Raw genomic sequence first — 13,440 nt, 5'->3', positions numbered from 1 at the left:
AGAAATCCGAAGCAAAACTCGAAGGAAACGACTCATTATTCTCAAGGCAGTAAGAAAAAACGAGGGAACATTCACGATTTTCTAAAGAACAAAGAATAGAAGACAAAGAAATTCATGACAATAAGATGGTCAAAATCTACAATTCAAGCCCTGAACATCATTGTTAAATTTGATCTGGCTAATTTTCGTCCACAGGGAATATAACCACATTAATACCATATTCTGGCAATCCTTTCTCAAAGCACCTTGCATGTACCTTATCTGAGAACATTAGTGCCGTTGTTATAGCTAATCTCAACAGTATCGACGACATCAATGTCCCACACAAGTATATTCATCTGAATAAGAAGTTCGTCGGAACTAGTTGTTGGACGTGTGGCCAGATCTACAAGGAAATCCGTTAGATCGCTGAATCTTCTGGCCATTCATTCCTCAGTCCACTCTTGCATGCCTTCCGAGGCAGTGAAAAAACGTGGTGACTGAGACCGAAACCTTTCAGCGTTTCCTCTGTCTGGCCCATATCAGCAGCCGCTCAAAAGCTTTATATTGGCCATCGATGTTCCGTGTCTCATGTCAGCAAAAAAGTGGTCCAATCGATTGCAAGCAATTTGGAGTGACCGAAGGACCACGGTGTTCTGAAGTCTTTGCAGGACGGCCAATTTTACTCTCAAAGATTCCAGGATATGCATTCAGTCGACTTCAATCAGTGCTCTAGGTCTGACGTCGAAGAACTGTTTTCAACCTCTTTCAAGTTTTTTCTACTTCTTATACTTGGAGGAAAGTTTGAAATATCTTCTTCAATGGGACAGCGGAATGCCTATTTCGAACGAGATTTTCGTTAAGCAGCGCGATCACCTCGGTAATGTCTCCTGGCACGGTGGATCCCTGCTTCTTGACTTTACCTTGCGGATGGACAGAAAGGCATCCAATGAAATCCACAGTAAAAGCTGCCATATCTTTAAGTCAGCCTTGGAGCTAGTCGCAATTTAAGCTATCAGATGTAAAGTTCATGAGTCGTATTCGTTCCATTCGCACCTCCTGCAATGTTTTATAGAGAGGGGCAATCCTTTCTAGAACCCGTTCAGGGGAGGCTAGCGAGGTCAGCGGCGACGCTCACATGTCCACAAACACGTCGGTAACGGGAAGTTCGGTGGGACCATCCGGGCGAGAGCCTCGGTGTGAGTAGGGGTTTGGCGGCAGCCCGGTAGGCTGAATCGGACGAGGCGGGTATTCTGAGTCTGTTCTCCCACATTCCGAGCGCAACAATCACCCACGTTCCGGGCAGAAAAATTGCCTCTCTCCCCTTAAATCCCGAGGTGTAGTCCACGAAAAATTCTCAAGCTAAGCTGCGATCACATCCTATGGGATATTGGGCGTAACATCTGATCAACCAGAGTCGGAGGATCACGAATGTGGATCCAGGTCCATCATCTACATCTACTCTTTCAGGCACGACCTTGTCGAGGCGTAGAGAAGTTATAATAGGAGGCCATGTGAAAAGACCATGAGATATTCCTCCGCGGCATCCAGATTTCCAATGAGGCTGGCATGATCGACCTCCTCGCCAAATTCTCCCTCGCGCTCTACCCACATACACGTAGCCGTTCAAGCAAATGTCTCGCATGGTTATACTTCTGAAGCGAACGGCAGCATTCGGGTCAACAGGTGTTGATATTTCAGCCGTCCGTGGCGCATCGTCGTGGATCCTTACGCGGCATCGGAAGGTATGGGAAAATGGCAGCATATCATGCCGTTCTAATATGGATAGTTGTTTGCAGTAGACTTCTTCTCATTTCATATTTCCTCCATTATTACTATCTCGCAGGTGGTGAAATACTTGCAAGCCCCTTATGGAAACCAGGAGTATGGCTCTCGAATCATTCCCCATGTCATGCAAGGACGATGCCCCCCAAACTTGGTCAAGTCAGCCCGATGTACTTCGACGTCGTCGAAACCGGCTTTTTGGTAGAGAGAATGGCCAGCCTCCGTTGCCTCGAGGTAAGCCGGAAGTTCTAGTCGAAGAGACTCCTGAATACCAAACGCGAGAAGATTTTGCCCCACGCCACGATGTTGATACTGGGGTTCTGTCACTAGAATATGAAGATCTGTATTTGTCGATCGTTAGCAATGTTTGTAAGGCCAGTATGACAACTTACAGATGCAAGGCCTGCCTTGTATCAAACGGTCTCGCATTTCCCCCACGCCGCCAAATACCAAATTACAGGCCTCCACATTACAGCTACTTCCCCAGGAATGCAGCTTCGTTTTGCTTGACGGCATACCGTTTTGGTAGACGTGCCATTTGGCAAACCCAACAATTTCGCAGCCACTCCTTCGTTCCGTGTCTATTGCTACAAACATTCGAACGGTCGGATCATCTCGAAGTTGCCTGACGAGGTCGGTTGTACGAAGCCCCAAGAATCCATCCTTCGGTTCATAACCAGGAAACATGATTTTATTGAATGCACATTTCCCAAAGGCTACGTGTCCAATTTCTGCGCATCGCTTGAGATCACGTTCAAGCGCAGTCCGAATCTCGATAGGCATGTTTGCAATATGTCGGAGGCGGTGGGACAAGCATTACAGCACCACATAGGCCATCATGGTGGAGTGGGATACTGCAGATATAAAAGTCTTTCAATGAAAATCATGACGTTGTTGAGTTTGCGGAGCAAGCAAACCTAATTTGTGATGCATACAAGCAGACCTCTTGTGGCTGCAAAGTTGAAAAATCATAACAATGCAGGCAAGCCTCGTGGCAAAGTTTAGGTAGGGTCTGAGATAGACTTCTCCCGAAATTGAAGCGCTGTTTGGTCCGAGGGTTGATTGTGGTGGCACCCGGCGGGAAAAAAAAAAAGGGCAAACTTTACGGCTCACACGAGTAAATTGCTACATGGATCTTCGTCGTCACTTTCAAATTATGTTTCTTGTATATAATTAAATGAAATCAAACACAAACAGAATATGTTGAATTATGTGTTATCACTTACGATACCAATTTATATCTAGTCCTTATAATATATCTCAAGTCACAACGTTTATAGTGAAAGTGGCACTACAGTTAGAGGATGGAGGTGTGCCCTTCTTTTCGTCCACCGGACTGGCCGGACTGGGTGGGTGGTCACGGCATAGTTGGAGCTGATTGAGTTTAACACCTGCTATTATGGCTGCCTTGCTATCAGACGAAGGTGCGTTGAGCAGCGTAAATGGAACATGCACGTGACACGTTATCAGTCTCAGACTTTGGTTCATCTACCGCGCTGTTTGAACTTTCTCCAAAACTTTCTGCAGCATTGTAGACTCGCAAGCTTTGACGTTGCTTATTACTTACGTCAAACTTGCTTTGGTTCATAGCGGCAGGCTTACTTGGTTGGATGTTGACAATCTAACCCTACAGCGATTACCGTACTCTTCACATCGCCGCCTCTTTCAGCTCCGCTGTCCACACCACACCACGCTAATACCGAAGCTTAGTCTCCCGAATTTCACAATTTTGCAGCTGGAATAAATACGATGCATCTAAGAAGTTATTGCCTTTATTGTACTATCCAGTTGATTTCATCAATCATGGATGATTTACTTCCACAAGGCCAGGGCCTTCTTGGTCTCGGCCTTGATATCATCCTCCTGCAGACCCAACAACTTGACGGCAGCGTTATCCTTTGAGGCATTGCCGTTACCATCAGCGAAGCTGTACTGCTGCAGCAAGTCGATGAAAGCGCTGAAGTCACCCTTGGACAGCTTCTCGTCCGCAATCTTCTCCAGATCCGAGGTCTTGACGTTGCTGACGGTGAAAGTGGAGCCAGTCAACTCCTCGATGATCTTCAGCAACTCTCGCTGGGTAGTTGTGAAAGATGCAACTTCGATGTACTTGTTGGCGGTCGCTTCGGGGTGCTTCAGCACGCCCGCGACGGACTTTCCGATAAGGGAGAAAGTGGATGGTGTGACAGGCTCGTTTCCAGAGTCGAAGATCTTGACCGTCTTGTTGTTAAGATCGAAGCCAAGGACACCACCGCTGAAGTCCTGTGTTCAGTTAGTACTCTGAATTCGCTTCATGCAGGTTCCGGTGATAATGAGCTTACCCAGTCGTAGAAAGGTCCGGTGGAAATACCAGTCCAGGTGAAAGAGCTGTTCTTCTCGGCGAGCTGGATCAAGTAATCAACAGTCTCAACCTTGGGAGCCACGATGCCGCCAATCTTTGTGTCGCGGGCCTTGCGGGTGTTGATTCCGAATTCTGAGGGGATGAAGCGCTTCACACCAGCGGCGAGAGCAGCATCGGCGAGGAGCCTTTGGCTGCCGAATCCGGCATTTCCAACAACAGAGACGACGGCGTCTTGGCCCTTGAAAACTTCTGTGACAGCTTCGGTCGAGGTGAGGTCAATCTTCTTGACGGTAGCGCCAGCGGGGAAGGTTGCGCTGGACTCCTTTCTGGAAACTGCAGTGACCTCGAAGCCAGCGTCGAGGAGGCCGGTGACGATACTGGGGCCAAGGTTGCCCGAACCCTGTCGGAATTAACTCCGAAATATTGAGTGATGTAATGGGTGAACTTACTCCGACAACTGCGACCTTCTTAATGACAGACATATCGAGGACGTATACTACGGTTGGAGAGTGTATGATATTTTAAATAGGTGGAGGTCTGAAAGGTGTTATGTAGGACGTTATTTAACTGTGAATAATGAGACTTCTTTTTTGATGGTAAATGGCCGGGTGCGTGCTGTTTATATGCTTTGTTGGTGGACAGCTGTCTCATACTCTACCCCGCCTCCACCGAGCCATCGCGCAATAAATGGAGATCTCACACGATTGTACAACCCACCGCGTCTGCTCGGCATCAAACTACTTCCGGGCCCAATTTGCTTCCGGTAGAGCATTAGAGGCAAGATGGGCAACGCTAACAAAGAAGGTTCCGGCTGCTGATTGATTAATGATACGGTCCACTAGACTCGGCACTGTGCCCCTCCTCTCGGCAGCTAAATGTCTTGGATTTACCGCTAATAATAAGTTTATGAGAAAATAACAGCGTGTTCTGCCCACGTCGCAGGACAGCTACACGGACACGGATTTTTTTGGATTGGCAATCCGACGCTTGACACAGTTATCGCCGTGATAACAGCTGTTTACAACTAGACCCATCTCTAATTCAGAATAGAGGCTTTCTAGTACGATATGCATCCGTACCGAGATCTTGTTACACATCACAAAGCATTAGCAAGCTACTAAGTAAGGGATAGTAGATGCGTTACAAGACGTTATAAGATCCTCTACAAGTGCTGCTTCACATTACTGTTACGCTTGACCTATGCGCACAACGAAAGTAGCCCACCGGATGGCATCATTGTCTCCGCAAATACTGTAGTTATGAGTAGTCGCCCAATTCCTCAACTCGAGAGAACATGTTTGATTTGCCTTCTGCATCCGAGAAATCACCCCGCCAAGTGACACGAATTCCTATACTCTACACGCGGCAATTCGGTTTGACAATTCCCAGTCAAGCCGTGCCTTCGTGAGAAGGGACAACTGGGTGTTTCCCAAAGAGTGCTAATCCTAAATCCAACTTCGCGCCGAAGGCTATTCGCGCTTTAGGATTCAGCCATCTCCCTGTGATGGTTCAAGCACGTGGCGCTATTCTCTTTCTGGTTTTACAGCTGAAGGCAAGATATTTACTGTGGCTGCAGGAAGATATGTGAAGCTCAGCCCTGTGACCTCGACAGCTCAAAGAAAGACATGCTGGGAAATAACCACCATGCCTTGCGCTTCCAACTGCTTGGAAGAATCGTGATTTTGCGGGGAACATTCGATTCCCGGACAGCATTCCAGTGGGAAGGGGTCCAAAGCGCGTGTCAGGATTTGAGACTGGAAAAGAGGAATTAAGTCTGGAATTCAACAAGACTTGGGTTTAAGACAGGCAAGCCCTAAACAACCCATTGACCCGGAGAACCAATTTGGCATTCTTTAGTCTCAGTTGAAATGCTGATCCTATATCCGAAGGTAAACAATCCAACGAAGATATTGGTCGGTAACCATGGATATAAATTAAGGTGGCGATGCTGTTGCTATCGTCGTTGTGTAAACAGGCAGAAACCAGCTCAACGTCGTACGAAGCCACGCCGGCCACCACACAGTCTTTACCGTCAGGACAATGTCACTCTTTACCAAACTCACTCTCGTCACCGCCCTTTTGTTGGCACAGTCATTCGCTTTACCCGCCCCGGAGACTAAGCCAGTCCAGCTGGAAGAAAGGAATATCTGCAACGACGGCGAGCTTGCCGCCGAAAATCCGCGCGCAGCCTTCTTCCGCAAGGTTGTGGACGATTCGAACTACAGCAACCATAGCAGAGTACCAACGCCAAAGGATATTCCTCTAAAGGTCGGCATTATTGGTGCAGGGGCTGCAGGGCTCTATGCTGCAATTCTGCTTGACTCTCTCGGGATCGACTACGATATCCATGAGGTTTCCAGTCGAGTTGGAGGCAGAATCTACACCTACCATTTCGATCAAGAGACCTGGGACAAGTCAACGCCTGCAGACCCGGCCTACTATGATTACTACGTGAGTTGTTGGCAAGTTACCAAGCACCACCATCAACTGGCTAATACGACCAATACAGGACGTTGGCGCCATGCGCTTCCCTCCCATGCCTTACATGAGCCGGATTATCGGAAACGACTCGTGGAGTCTCATCCCCTATATCAACGCGAGGGTCTCCGAGCGCGACCAGGTAGTCAAGAAACATTACATCTTCAAGGCGGATAACACCTTTAGGCGGTACAACGGTATCACTTCTCTTCTCCAAGAGCCCAATTCTGCTTCCCCTAGCAGGTACAATGTTCCAGTCTTCAACTCGACCTTTGATACGCAGTCTGCATATGATGTGTGGACGGCCCAAGTCAGTACGATGACGACCGCGCTCTCGGCGAACTTCGACAAAGGGTTCAACCTCCTCATGAAGTATGATTCCCTGACGGTTCGGGAATTTCTCCTGGACCAGGGCTTTACCAACACCGAGATCGACTGGATGGAGACCATCAACGACGCCACGGGCCACTACGACATGTACTCCATGTCTCAAGCTGTCTTGGAGCAATGGATCTTTGACAGCGCGAACATTAGCGAGTGGTCGCTGATCAACGGTGGTATGGACATGCTTACCAAGGGTATGAATCTCATCGTCAAGAACAAGCCCGTGCTGCACAACAGGGTCTCCGACATCAAGAAGAATTCCAACGGTTCTTTGAAGGTTGTTGTCAACGGCACCCAGCAGTACGACTACGCCCATGTCATCTCGACTGTGCCGTTGGGTGCCCTTCAGGCCATCAACATGACTGAACTTGACCTCAGTTATTTCGAAAACAATGCCATTCGCACTCTCAAGCAAGTCTACCTAGCCTCAATGCGAGGAACCTCGTTTTTGTAAAAGTCCAAATTGATAACATCCTGGACAGCTACGACCCTTCGACAAAGATTGGATTCAAGTTCAAGACGCGATGGTAAGTTGGCTGTATTATCATAGTCCCAGTCGGAAGATTCCAAGCTAACGTGCCCCGCTCAGGTGGGAAAACCTCGCCACCGGCCCTTTCAAGGGCGGCCAGTCCTTCACCGATCTCCCCATCCGCCGCTGTGTCTACCCCTCATACGGCATCGATGTTCCAGGCGCTCCCGGAACCATGATTGCCAGCTACGTCTGGGGCCAGGACGCTTCCAGACTGGGCTCCTACATGAACCCGCACAACGACAAGCAACAGGCACCGTACCAGCCAGAGAGCATCGACGTCATGGTCGACCTGACCCTGAGGAACCTAGCAGAGCTCAACGGCGTGTCCCACGAATTCATTCTATCGCAGTTTGAGGGGTACCACGCATACGACTGGTATGGCTCGGCCTACTCCAACGGCGCCTTTGCCATCTTTGGCCCGGGCCAGTTTAGCAGCACACTGCCGTGGTTGATGAGGCCTTCTGCTGAGGGGCACATGCACTTTGCGGGCGAGGCGCTGAGCTCGGGCCATGCTTGGATCATTGGCGCCGTCAACAGCGCGTGGAGAACGGTGTTTGAGATCCTTTGCACCGAAGGTCTGGAAGATAAGAAGAAGCAATTCATTGAGCAATGGGGTGTCATTGATGAGGTGGACATGGGCTGGTACGATTGGTCTCCAGAGGGATTCCCGTGAGAGGAACAGATCCTACGTACCAGATCCTAGGAGGCATTGCGAAGCAACTAACTTCGAAGAGAGTGGGATATGCCATGCGTCCGGCTTCCAGCATGCCACGGATTATTATTCATTTTTCCACGACCTTATTACCAAGCTTAGCAACATAAACATAATCCTAATGTTCCGAATGTAAAGCTATCAGTATTCTTAGCGCCGACTCTTTCATACAGAAATGCACTCTCTTTATTTACCTTCGAAGCCATAATTACCACACTCCTAGGTATCCATGATTTCTCCGACCAAACGGGCCAATTGCAGAGCCGTTGAGAGAAGCATCATTACTAGCCGTCTCGACTCATCCTCAACTCTTCCTAGTTGACCAGTTCCCCACTCAAGCAGCTTCCTATCCGATTTGAGCATCTTCGTTCAGTTGATTCTACGTCTCGTCATTTGACAAAGTCCTCCTCGGAACGGTCTCTCGTGGACCTTGCCCTCTAGACGCAGATTATACAAACAATGCATTGCTACAGTTTCTCAAAGTGCCTGCCTCTCGTCAAAGGAGAGAGGCGGAATAATCTGACCCTATGGCAACACCACAATCATACACCGTAGCTGCCTTCTGTCGTGTAACGGGTCCAAGGTGCATAGGAGTTTTCGATGTTTGGCCATCCTGCTTTTTGACGGACAAGGGCCTGATTGGGTGTTTACATGTCCTCAAAAACGATTTCGTCCGAGCTCCAGGTGTGGGAGAAGATGGCATATTCTGGTCGTCCGCTGACGAAGCTTTCCAATGTGAGAGTCGTGATGTTGAGAAGTCGCATGTCGACTTTTGTATTCAAATTCCAGTATGTACCGCTGTGTCGTCTCATATCAGGCGTTTGTTGTAGCCCACAATCAACCTCCTCTCTTATTTGACAGATTTGCTATTGGATCTTATCATAATCCCAAACAGGTAGAAACAGAAAGTGAGGGGATTCACTCATGCTTGCGAGGTAGGCAACCTGCAGCCACGTGGTACATCCGTCCAGTTCAGCTGAGGTATCTGCAGGTGGTTGATTGGCCACAGGTGAAGAAGCTTAAACTCATGGAAGAAAATTGTTCTATTTCATGTTTCTAATGACTTTTCTCAAGGGGCTTCAGTTGGGTCCCTATCAAATCGCATTAGCCTCATTGTTTTGCATACACCCTTGCATTTCTGGAAAACCTACCAATCGGTCACCAAGTGCTCATCAAGCGCATCCAACGCAGCCAGGTCCTCCTGAGAAATCTCGTACTCGGACACGTTCGCGTTCTCGATTAGACGCTCTTGGCGCACACTCTTGGGGAGAGTAATCATGCCACGGTCCAAAGACCAGCTAGGGAAAACCCATGGTCAGATAAGGCGACCACGCTGACTAGCTCGCGAGAGCGATCAACCATGGACAAAAAACTCACCGAACAAACAGCTGGGCCGGAGTGGAGCCGTACTTTTTCGCCAACTCCAGGATCTTGGGGTGCTTCATGCGCATGCCGCGGGCCAGCGGCGCATAGGCTTCAATAGCAATGTTGTGCTTGGCGCAGGTCTCCCTGATTTGAGTCTGCGTGTTGAAGGGGTGGACCTCGATCTGGTTGATGACCGGTGCGATGCGAGGCTTGGAAGCCATCAACTCTTCAATCTAGGGACTTTGTCAGCGGCCTCTCGGATTCCAAAAGTCGTTGTTCAAAGTCAGAGCAACCAACTCACATGAGCAACGCCATAGTTGCTAACACCGCCCATCTTCACCTCCCCAGCATCAATCGCATCCTCAATCGCCTTCCAGCTTGTCAACCGCGCCTTCTTCCCACCGTACGGACTATGCAGCAAGAACAAATCAATGTACCCGAGCCCAGCAACCTCGACAGACTCCTTGATAGACTTGCGCACCGCGTCGTACGACGTGCTGCTGCTCGCCAGTTTAGTCGTATAAAACACATCCTCGCGCTTCAGTCCCTGCGTGTTCTTCTCCGCGCTGGCCAGGAAATCGCGGATGGCTTTCCCCGACTCCGCCTCGTTGTCGTACATCTGAGCGCAGTCGAAGCCGCGGTAGCCAGCGGCCAGGGCCCAGGGGATGGACCTTGTAGCTTCGCGGCCGGACATCATGTACAGGCCCAGCTGGATCTGGGGGATGGACTTGCCATTTGCGAGCTGTTTTTCGCGTTCAGTGCCGTGTTAGCTGGTGCACGCGCCCGGATAGACGGAGCCGTGGGCGGCGGATAGCGGCTTTCGAGGGTGGCGGAGGACTTACGGTGAGGCGCGTTGCCAGAGTGTACTTGTTTGACGCCATTATGGTTTGTTCAGTCTCACTTTAGGCTAGAAAGAAATCAAGGCGCAGAGAATCAAGTAAGAAAGGAAAAGAGCGATTCCGAAATGCGCTCGGTGTTGAAGGGGGCGTTTCGCAACTGCGTCGCCCGACGCCGCGGGCTGACCCGCCGTGACATCACGCTGGAAAGAGGGGCGATGGCGGGGCATCGTCCCGCCCCGGTTTCGGTCTCCGAACGCGTGTCGTGAAATCTCCGGGAGCCAAACTTCAACTCGGACTTGGACGTAGACGCATGTCGGAAGCACCCTGCGCCATCATTGGCTACTTCAACGTATTCTTGCGTTATTTTCCTGTCAAGGTCACCCAACCTCCGAGAGCATCGTACGACTAAGGTAGCAGCATTAACGCCCTACGGAGTTTCTGTAGCATATTACTGTTTACCAAGTACCATTACTTCCTTGCCATATCGTACACGACTGGCTGTATAACCGGAGCCCCAATTTGAGCGCCAACCGCAAGTTCGACATTTGCAACTTACAAAAGAGCACACGGCAGCACTACACAGTCGCATGAACCTCATGACTCGTCTATGCATCCTTCACACGGGGTATCTAGGGTGACTGCCTGCGACTCACTTACATTCCCTGAACACAGTCCCGCAGCTCCAACACGCAATCGCACATGCAATCTGTATAAATCAAAGGAAACGAAAGTTGATGCCCAATTGCTTATGATACACTCCCCGCCCGATGGCTTCAGTCATCCCACTCCTCGTCGAGCTGGTCTATCAATCGGTTCTCATCCTCACGGTTGCGGCTTCTGCTCGGCGACCCAGACAGATGGCTATATCCACGTCTCCCAGGAAGCAGCTGTGCACAAGAAGAAGTCGCGATGATGAACATGTCCTGCAAATCGAGGTCAGAATCGATTCTGGAAAACAGAGTTGCGAACCCGACGTACACTGACAAATCCCCAAATACCAGCCCAGAGGCTGTAATTGGGAAGCTGTCGCCAACCACGCGCATGTGCCACAGTTCTTTGATAGAACACGCCGCCTCCAAAGTAGACGAGAACGGCAATGACAAAGATGATGGCAAATACACTGCCGGGACCGACGCTGCCGGGTTGGTGCGGTTCGGCTCTGGGACACGCATGCTGGGAGCGGGCCTCGAAGAAGTACGCGCAGTCATCGGGGTCTGACCCGACAAAGGAAATGTGCGCAGCTCCGCCGACTTGCTCGGTATCGCAGTGGAAGGAGATGGTGGCCGACTTGCGACGCGTGGTCGAGTCGGAATCGTCCTTTTCGGCAGCAACCTTGTTTTGGGTGTTGCCAAAGGCGCTCAGAGCTGATACTTCCTCTTCGTCAACGTACTTGTTGTAGGAAGCACCATCGTGGGCTTTGGATCGCTTCGATTTGGTCTTGCCGCACGGGGAACCGTTCTTGTACTGCAGGACGAGGATGCGCCCGCGAGTCTGGATATCCATGGATGATGACCTGTAAATTGGTTCTCTCAGCATTCGCTCGTCGATCCAACACACTCGCGCGATACGTACCCGATGGAGTAGACCTCATTCTTGTATTCGTAAAACGCGCTAACATTCTTCGATTCGCTCTTTGTCAGGCCTTCGACGTCGTCAAGTGCCTCAATGACTGGCGCGCAAATGTTCAAGGTGAAATTGCGACCATAGTCCCAGCCTCTAGCATGATAGTCGGATGTGACGCTTGACTTGGACGACTTGCCCTCCTCTGCTTTGATGGCTATGTCCGGCCGCAAGTCGTAGAAAGCCCCGCTGCCACTCTTGGATGCCGCTGTACATGCTGGTGCACTAGTCGTTGTTGAAGATGTCGTGGTATCGGCGGCGCGAGCTGTCGCAGCTGCGAAGAGGAGGAGGAATGTCGAGGAATGTGGAAAATGCATGATTATGTCTGTGTTTCGGTGCAATGCCGATAAGAATGATTTGGAATGAGGGATCAGAAACGTCGGTGCCTCATACACGCGGGGGGCGGGTGATGTGGGCGCGAGAAGACCCCTACGACGCCAATTGAAGTTGGTCAATTGCTGGGAACTCGAAATCGAAGCGAATGGCGCAGCTGGTCTGCTATGCGACGAGACCTAACAATGGAGAAAACGTGGACACGGATCTGTTGGGGGAGAAATGAGAATTATCGAGGTGCACAAGAGTAAGTAAGGAAGACTGAATGCCTGGCCACGAATGCCACCTTGGTCACTTCAATTCGTCAGCCTTCAACTGCAGGGAAAGACGGGAGTGACCGGAGAGTGGGCATTGATTGGTGGATGGGCCCTCCTTGCAGCACCCGCCGGAGGTAGAGCGCCGCCAGGCTGCAGTATCCGGAGAGGGATCCACTCAACTCCAGATCACGTGGGCTGAAGTCGCACCTGGAGCCAATCCTTATTCCACATGCCGTCGTGGAGGACAGTCAGTCAAAAAGCCATCTTAGTCAGCGTGTTACATAAAAGCGGTTCTTGGCGATTGCCGACAGCCCGTAACAGGACCCGCTCGGCTATGATACATCCAATCCACTGCAGTTGGACCAGTGCCATGAATGTTCCTTGCAGATGTAAAACGGGATGAATCTTTCACTAATTTGCACCATCATCAAGTAGAACCTGCAAACATTGATGCTATCGGCTCGTGGCAGTGTATTCACTCGCAAGTTTCTAGTCCTAACCTTTAACTTCGGACCATTTGGCTTTGATATCGTCCGATGCTTGTGAACGTCCCCCCGAGCGCCGCCTGCCTCGGTGGAACCATTGCTCCGGGTACCTTCTGCCGTACTTCACAGCGCACCTCACACAGTACACTAGACCGTTTCGTAGCCCCACTCTGATCACGCCAAGCCCAATGAGACGGCTCATTTTTCCTCAGCGTCATCGAATTGAGCTCCATGAGGTCACCCGGAAGACCAGAGCCCCGGCGCAAAGAGTCCATCACAGCCCACTTGGCGATCAACAGAAACCGGGGTCGATACTGAGCTCTCCAGTGCTGT

General features: G+C 50.4%; 5 protein-coding genes across 5 annotated transcripts; 1 reads left to right on the top strand and 4 right to left on the bottom strand.

Annotated features, from left to right (window-relative positions):
• Window positions 1-1,848: 1,848 nt before the first annotated feature.
• CORC01_12987 (acetyltransferase) lies at window positions 1,849-2,547 on the bottom strand (the record flags this gene model as incomplete). Its single annotated transcript, XM_022624605.1, has 2 exons — window positions 1,849-2,105; window positions 2,157-2,547. The coding sequence occupies 2 exons, from the start codon at window positions 2,545-2,547 to the stop codon at window positions 1,849-1,851; spliced, it is 648 nt and encodes a 215-aa protein (XP_022468868.1).
• A 1,029-nt stretch (window positions 2,548-3,576) lies between these two features.
• CORC01_12986 (NmrA-like family protein) lies at window positions 3,577-4,584 on the bottom strand (the record flags this gene model as incomplete). Its single annotated transcript, XM_022624604.1, has 3 exons — window positions 3,577-4,023; window positions 4,083-4,502; window positions 4,552-4,584. 3 exons carry the CDS (start codon window positions 4,582-4,584, stop codon window positions 3,577-3,579), a joined length of 900 nt encoding a protein of 299 aa, XP_022468867.1.
• A 1,558-nt stretch (window positions 4,585-6,142) lies between these two features.
• CORC01_12985 (uncharacterized protein) lies at window positions 6,143-8,169 on the top strand (the record flags this gene model as incomplete). Its single annotated transcript, XM_022624603.1, has 4 exons — window positions 6,143-6,553; window positions 6,612-7,414; window positions 7,447-7,491; window positions 7,554-8,169. 4 exons carry the CDS (start codon window positions 6,143-6,145, stop codon window positions 8,167-8,169), a joined length of 1,875 nt encoding a protein of 624 aa, XP_022468866.1.
• A 1,108-nt stretch (window positions 8,170-9,277) lies between these two features.
• CORC01_12984 (aldo/keto reductase) lies at window positions 9,278-10,454 on the bottom strand (the record flags this gene model as incomplete). Its single annotated transcript, XM_022624602.1, has 5 exons — window positions 9,278-9,299; window positions 9,360-9,506; window positions 9,586-9,806; window positions 9,875-10,315; window positions 10,416-10,454. 5 exons carry the CDS (start codon window positions 10,452-10,454, stop codon window positions 9,278-9,280), a joined length of 870 nt encoding a protein of 289 aa, XP_022468865.1.
• Window positions 10,455-11,185: 731 nt separating this feature from the next.
• Window positions 11,186-12,349, bottom strand: CORC01_12983 (uncharacterized protein; the record flags this gene model as incomplete). Its single annotated transcript, XM_022624601.1, has 3 exons — window positions 11,186-11,335; window positions 11,391-11,925; window positions 11,985-12,349. The coding sequence occupies 3 exons, from the start codon at window positions 12,347-12,349 to the stop codon at window positions 11,186-11,188; spliced, it is 1,050 nt and encodes a 349-aa protein (XP_022468864.1).
• Between the last annotated feature and the right edge of the window lie 1,091 nt (window positions 12,350-13,440).

This window comes from Colletotrichum orchidophilum (genome assembly GCF_001831195.1).
Source record: "Colletotrichum orchidophilum strain IMI 309357 chromosome Unknown Scaffold_173.1, whole genome shotgun sequence".
Lineage (NCBI taxonomy): Eukaryota > Fungi > Ascomycota > Sordariomycetes > Glomerellales > Glomerellaceae > Colletotrichum > Colletotrichum orchidophilum.
This window is presented reverse-complemented; position numbering and strand designations above follow the sequence as displayed.